This window comes from Myotis lucifugus, unplaced genomic scaffold (assembly GCF_000147115.1).
Source record: "Myotis lucifugus unplaced genomic scaffold, Myoluc2.0 scaffold_335, whole genome shotgun sequence".
NCBI classification, from domain to species: domain Eukaryota; kingdom Metazoa; phylum Chordata; class Mammalia; order Chiroptera; family Vespertilionidae; genus Myotis; species Myotis lucifugus.
This window is the reverse complement of record NW_005871383.1, coordinates 429,620-436,878: the sequence shown is the minus strand read 5'-3', so window position 1 is coordinate 436,878 and position 7,259 is coordinate 429,620. Positions and strand designations below refer to the sequence as shown.

Genomic DNA, 7,259 nt, shown 5'->3' with positions numbered 1-7,259 from the left:
GGGGATTTGGTCACCAGAATTGTTAGTCAGGATTATTACATCCTACCTTTTGCTCCCCACAGTCCAACTCTGATGCATCAGGTTTTGGTTGATTATTTTGTATTGCTTTCTAGTGGTTTCTTCAGCCATTCCCATTCCTGAGACCTCGGTTCCCTATTGTTGCTGGGGCCGGAGGGTGCAGCAGATCTGAGAGTGGGTGAGAACAAAGGGAGAAGTGCCATCATTTAGTGCATGAAGTGGTTAAAGATACATTCTGTTTATTGCTTTTCTTGGTCGAAGCAAAAAGCAATGCAGAGTTAGGAAAGCAGGATGTTTACTAAGTGTACAGGGCTGAAGATGTAGGTGTCTAACTGAACATCTGGAAGCTTTGGGACACGGGGCTCTGACAGGTTCCCCGTAACGAATCTGTCTCTCAAGAGTCCTTCCCCCAGAGCCCAGATACTTTTTAAACATTTGCTTCTTCGTGTGATTGCCAGCGCCTCAGAGAAGTTGACGGTTTGGGTGACTTCTATCAGCAGAACAATGTGGGCTCCACACGAGTCCGTTGTGTAACACCCAGCGGCCTCGGAGTCCAGGTGCACGCTCTCGCTCTGAGGAGGCGGGAGAAGGGGAGAGCCCATCCAGGCAGGCTGTGGGGGAGGAGGGGACACCCAGCAGCGGAGGCCACCCTGTGTTGCAATCGCAGCCTAAACCAGATCCCTGGAAAACGAGTTTCTTGCTGCCTGTTTGTGTCCCTGAGTAGCCACGGCCCCCGCCATCCAAGGTGGGATGTTGACCTTGGGGCAGCATGGAGTCTGGCTGCAGAGCCCGCAGAGCGTCCCTTCCACGGGGTCTCCGCAGCCTTCTTTCCCACCACTGACAGGTGCCCAGGCCGGGAAGTCAGAGCTGAAGACGGAAACCCCTCCAGGTGAGGTGATCCCTCCCAGGAAATGGACTCCTCCCGTTTTCTCACATGACGTGCTGGCACTTGCACTTTTCCATATATAGGGTCACTCAGGAGCCAGCTCTGCCAGTCCAGGTAGCGACACTGCCACCTTCAGTCCCTCCCTTCACAGCATCCTCGTCTTGCTCTCGATGCTCACCAGCTGTTAGGCGGGAGTGACCCCTGCGCTTCTGCCAACCACAGGCCTGTTGGGTTTAAAGAAAAGAGAAAAACTCAGACAAAGTCACCACATTAAAATAGTTGCCTTGAGGAAGCTGAACGGAGACCTGTGGAAAGATGAACGGACCGGTGGATGGCTTGTATGACAGCTCTCTCAGTGAAGAAGGGGCCTTCATGTTCACCTCGGAATCTGTAGGAGAGGGACACCCCGGTGAGTAGGCTGTACGGGGCCGACGTGACCTGGACCGAGGGAGTCACTTTTGCTAGAGGTGTTAGTGACTCTCCAGGGTCTCTGGAGGAACACTGTGAAGTATTTTTTTTTTTTTTTACTCTATTTGTAGTTTTGTAAAACAGATCATCACATGCCAATGAAGCATTGCAAGTGAATGAAGCTGAGGGTTCCTGCCGCCACCACCACGGGCATCAGCCCTCAGCGTGGGGGGCTGCGGCAGAGACCACGCAGCTGGTTGTCTAAAGATAGTCAGGGACATAAAATTATCATCAGATACAAACATTTTATATATATTAGTAAATCTTTAACTTATTATCAACGAGCAGCTTAAGTCAACAGAAAATGTTCCCTCAAACAAGACCGAGGGTCACCAAGTTTTTCGTGTAAAGCACATGTAGCTTAGGAATAAGCGGCAGTGCATCCTCTGTTGGGATGGAGCTCCAGGTTCTGGAAGTCTCCGGTGTGTTATAGAAGAAAGTGCAGATGACTTCTCGAAGAGGAAGAAAATTCAAGTGTTCTTTTGGTACCTGAAAAGTAGGTGGGCTGTGAGTGGGGGAACTGAGAGAGGCTTCCTTGGTGACAGTGGAGACCAGGATCAGAGCCTCAGTGTTTAGAGGAATGGTTCTCAAACTCTGGGGTAAAATGCAGAGTTCTGGGCCTCACCCCCAAACTCTCTGATTTAGTAGGTCTCGGGAAGGCTCAAGAATTTGCATTTTTGGGAGTAGTTGAAAACTGGCAATTGTTGTCAGTTTTGGCTTAAAAAAACTCTTAAAAAAAGAATTTGCTTTAAAATAAAACTCTTAAAAAAAGAATTTGCTTTAAAATATATATATATATATATATATATATATATATATATATATATATATTATTGATTTCAGAGATGGAGGGAGAGGAAGAGAGAGGTAGAAACGTCAATGATTAGAGAGAATCAATGATTACTGACATCGAGCCGTGACCTCCTGGTTTATAGGTTGTCGCTCAACCACTGAGCCAAGCCCACCGGGCAGAATTTGCATTTTTAATAAGTTCCCAGGAGATGCTGCTGCCTTTAGTGTGGGAATCTTACTTTGAGAACCATTGTTCCAGGAAAACCCTGGGGCAAGACACACTGATTTATGTATTTAAGCACTTCTTCAAAATTCATTGGACCAGTTGAAGTTTTTGGTAACTCATCACCATGTCTACTTTTTTTTTCTTGTTCTTGTTCTTTCTCAAAGAGATTTAACTTCTGCACCTTGTAACTCAGCTTTAAATATCTCAATACACTACTCCTTCCATATGCTTTAGCCAGTGGTTATCAACTTGGGGCGATTTTGTCCCCTTCCCCCCAAGGACACTTCAAAATGTCTGAAAACATTTGGGATTGTCACAACCAAGGGGGTTTGTAATGGCCATTTAATGAATAGAGGTCCAACATGTTCCTATACATCCTGCATACACAAGTCCATCTCCCCACAACAAAAAATTTTCCAGCCCTAAATGTCCACAGTAGCGCTGTTGAGAAACCTCGTGACTTAATTCAATGTAAATAATCTTTTTTATTATGCATAATTTTACAAAGTTTCTAGGTCTACCGTACTCATAATCTCTGCTTCATTGCTATATCTGGCAAAGTCTGGACAGCTCCCTGGCGTTAGAAAGCCAAATATAGGTTAGAATTTGCTCCGCCCGGAGGAAGTGGGTGCTTTGGCATGCAGTGGCCAGGGGTCCCATGGCACACACAGCAAAGTGCTCGGTGGACAGAGAAGGAAAATTCCAGCCAATCAAGTGGTTGTTTTGTCTACTGAATAGCAGACCTTCAGTTTGTCTGATTCTCCTTTCACTTGCCACTAAAGATTAATTGTCCACATAAGTCAGTCAGTTTCCACTAAGGTTTGGTGACTTTTTGCTTGTTATTCCAGTGCTAAATCCCTCTCCACCAGAAAGATAAAATTAATGCTTCTTTTTCAACTTCCAACAAAACCAACTATTAGCTATCTTATGGCTACTAAGTGATAACAATAAAAATTTCCAAAGCCTAAAGAAACAGTTCTGAAGGGCCTCCTTAGATGTTATCTTAGTTTGTCAAGCTATCTTTTTTAAAAATATATTTTTATTGATTTCAGGGAGGAAGGAAGAGGGAGAGAGAGATAGAAACATCAATGCTGAGAGAGAGTCATTGATCACCTGCCTCCTGCATGCCCCCAACTGGGGATCGAGCCTGCAACCCAGGCATGTGCCTTGACCAGGATTGAACTGTGACCTCCTCTTTCATAGGTCAACGTTCAACCACTGAGCCACACCGGCCGACTGTCAAGCTATCTTGATACCCTTGCTCAACTCCAGCTTTATCCCTAATACCCCTTATCCCATTTCTCTGTGTGCATTGGGAACATGTGACCCATGTCCTTTAAGTAAGCAGAGTCATCATGATCGGCTCCCAAGAGTCCTGATGGGTCAGCCGAACGTGGATGTTTGAGCAGCAGGACGCCTTCCTTGGGAGGGTGTGCAGAGGCTACGACTTGGACAAACTTAGATTTACAACCGAATCTGCCACTTGCAGGAGGATAGAAAAACTGAAACATACGGTTATTTTTCTTTTTAAAAGTTTTAAAATTACAGTTGACATTCAATATTATATTAGTTTCGAGTGTACAGCATACGGGTTAGACATTTATATAACTTACTAAGTGATCACCCCAGTAATCTAGTATCCATCTGACCATACATAGTTGTTACAATATTATTGACTATATTCCCTATGCTGTACTTTCCATCCTCATCTGTAACTACCAATTTGTACTTCTTAACACCTACCCCTTTTTCACCCAGCACCCTACCCCCCTCTCATCTGGAAGCCATCAGTTTGTTCTCTGTGTGTTTATTTCTGTTTTGTTTTTTGAGATTCCACATATTAGTACAATTATATGTTATTTGCCTTTCTCTGTCTGACTTATATCACTTAGCATAATACCCGCTAGGTTCAAACATGTGTTTAATAGCACTTTCTGCAAGGAAAAATTGGGGAATTTACCTTTAATAACAAATTGACATTTTTAATTACAGAACGTATAATGTGCTTTTGAGAGTAGAATTGCTTGATTCTGGATCCAAGTTCTTAATTTAAAAACTTAAAAAAAGAGAGAGAAACCCAAGGAAACTTTTGGAGGTGATAGATATGTTAATTACCTTGATATGGTAATGGTAACATGCATGTGTACATATGTTCAAACTCATAAAATTGTACACATTAATTATACACAACATTTTTATAGACCAATCATATCTCAATAAAAGTGGAAAAACCTTATTAATTTATTAAGAGCAGACTCTACGGGTATTTTGGACATTAAATGATATTAATATGTGTAAATAGATAAATAGATGTCACCTTTATTTCAGAATTTGTGAGCATTGACAGTTCACGGGACCCCAAAGCAAGAGTAGATTTCTCCACAGCGCCATCTAGTGGTCTACGAGCTCACCCATGCAGAGTCTTGAAGGCAAACACAGAGTGAGGTCAAAGGTCGGCTGGTGCTGAACTGGTCAGTCCACCTTGACTGCGGAGGTCGGCCCAGCTGTCAGAACATCTGGCCTTTAGGAGGCCGAGTGGCCGTGGGAAGGGTCCGAGAGCTGCCTGTGGGACTGTTCTGAAAATCAGCACTGGTGCTCAGAGGTCCTCTCAGCCCATGGCTGGGGTGGGGCTGGGCTGGCGTGTTCTACACCACACGCTGCATCCTGTGGAACCTGCAGCACGTGCATCGGGTTGTCCCTTCTGACTTCACACCTTGGCACCTAATCTCACTGATGTTAGTAGCTGTTTTAACTTCTATGTCCAGGACTTTCCTGGGTGTTAGAATGAAAGGGAATATGTTGAGGAATGAGGGACTTTTAGTTAGAAGTGTGTGTGTGTGTGTGTGTGTGTGTGTGTGTGTGTGTGTGAATTGCTGTAGACTCTTAGAACTGGTTTTGGAATATATTTCTTTTTTTAGGAATTCTATAATTTTATACATCATACAAAATTAGGCAGAAATGGGAAGAAATAACTTCTTACATTTTAAAAAAAGTGTCCTTTTAGGCAGAGTTGCTATGTAAACTGACAGAATAGCTAATTCTTTTAGCATTTCATTTGTTGTACCTAATTTCCATGATTTCTTCACGTGTTCATTCTTTTCCAGATAAGATCTGTGACCAGATCAGCGACGCGGTGCTGGATGCCCACCTCCAGCAGGACCCCAATGCCAAGGTGGCCTGCGGTAAGAAGCGCCTGGGCCCTTCACAGGAGCCCTACGGGCAGCCTGAGTCCTTTGCCTGAGGCGAAGCCCTCACCACAGCAGAGTCAGGAGGGCCCCGAGTGATTAGGGCGAGTCCACTCACTTCACTGAGGGACAGTGCGTGCGGCTGAATGAGGGCCTTGGCCACCGTCATCGGGTAGGCGTGCCCACCATGGAGACCACAGCCTGCTGTCCTCCTGTTGGTGCTCTGGCCTGTCTGCTGCACTGACCGTCTGTCCCTCTCCAGTGCCACCCTGGCCCCTGGATTGAGGACTACGTGTCCCTCTGAGGGTAGACTTCACCCCGACATCTTTGTAAACAGCTCAGATTCTTTGTTCAGGATCCCACTCCCTGAAGCCCGCAGTGGAGGTTAGCAGCAGGGGCGGGAGAGCGTCGCACAGGCTGAGCGCATCCTTTAGGCCAACTACGTGCAGTCGTGGTCTCCTTTTAATCCGCACAGCAGTCTCCTTCTTCGCCTCACCTAACAGTGGAGGAGACAGACAGACAGGCTAAGTAGTTCAAGGTCACACGAGTAGTAAGTGTGATACGAAAACTTGGTACAAAAACTCAGGTGTAACCAGTTCTTTCCAAAGTGTAGTTCTCGGGGCATTGAAGGTGGTCAGCAACCGTGCTGGAATTCACTCCTTTTATTAGCGTTGCTATTGCTATTTCCCGTCTGGTAAGGTTCACTGTGAGTCTCTTTATCAGCACGGGGAGAGGTCTAGCCATTGGGCGTCCCTGTGCTGGCGCTGGCCACTCCCTTTTGTCCTTCCCTTCCAGAGACGGTGTGCAAGACGGGCATGGTGCTGCTGTGCGGGGAGATCACCTCCATGGCCATGGTGGACTACCAGCGGGTGGTGCGAGACACCATCAAGCACATTGGCTACGACGACTCTGCCAAGGGTAAGGCAGGGCCCGGTCTCCACGGGAGGCCCCCCAGGCTGTCACATCAGTGGCTTCTGGACGGGCACAGGCCACCCGGGGAGAGACAGTCCTAGGGGCGCCTGTCGGGGACCAAGGGTCAAAGCCTGGCAGCAGTAGGCAGCCCAGTGATGGCCCACGGAACCGCCCAGTCCATCCATCGTACCTCTGGCCTTGTTTAGTGTCCTGCCCTCTTGGAGCTTTTGGAAGAGAAAGAACTCTGAGGAAAAGGAGCTGCCCTCTGCCAGGTCCTGTCCTCAGCTGGCACTGGCGCTGGTCTCTGTGTCCTCTTACTTAACTGCTTGAGGACCCTGCTGCGCTTCTATGCAGATGAGGACATCCGGGCTTCAAGCTGAATGGTTTCTATGAGGTGACACAGTCAGTGCGTGGCTGCCCCTTTTGGGCCTCCCGTGCTTTCTGCTAAACTGTGCTGCTGCCCATTATGGACAAGAAGAGGACTTAACCCAGAACTGGTTCTGGGAGCGGGCGAAGGAGGCAGGCAGTGTGGGAGCCTAAGCCCAGGGAGGGGCACAGGCCCTGGCAGGAGTGGAGCAGGAGCAGTGACCAGGGGCGGGCGAGAGCCGGGAGCACTGAGGCCTGCAGCGGGAAGGCCAGGAAGCGCCCCCTGCAGGGCATCAAAGGGCAAGGTGAGGGCCCGATGCTGAGGGCCTGTGCACAGCGCCGGCCCACTTACTGGCTGTCAGGGTGACATGGGCATCTGCGTGGGTCAGGGCAGGCTGGGTGCCCT

At 47.6% G+C, this 7,259-nt stretch overlaps 1 protein-coding gene across 1 annotated transcript in view; it reads left to right on the top strand.

Annotated features, from left to right (window-relative positions):
* Positions 1–1,039: 1,039 nt before the first annotated feature.
* MAT1A (methionine adenosyltransferase 1A) overlaps positions 1,040–7,259 on the top strand; it is a 15,156-nt gene continuing 8,936 nt past the window's right edge. The window contains exons 1-3 of the mRNA XM_006100982.3: positions 1,040–1,313; positions 5,495–5,572; positions 6,371–6,493. Of these exons, the coding sequence (XP_006101044.1) occupies positions 1,220–1,313; positions 5,495–5,572; positions 6,371–6,493 (295 nt within the window). The 5' untranslated portion in view covers positions 1,040–1,219. The remainder of the gene's footprint in view (positions 1,314–5,494; positions 5,573–6,370; positions 6,494–7,259) is intronic.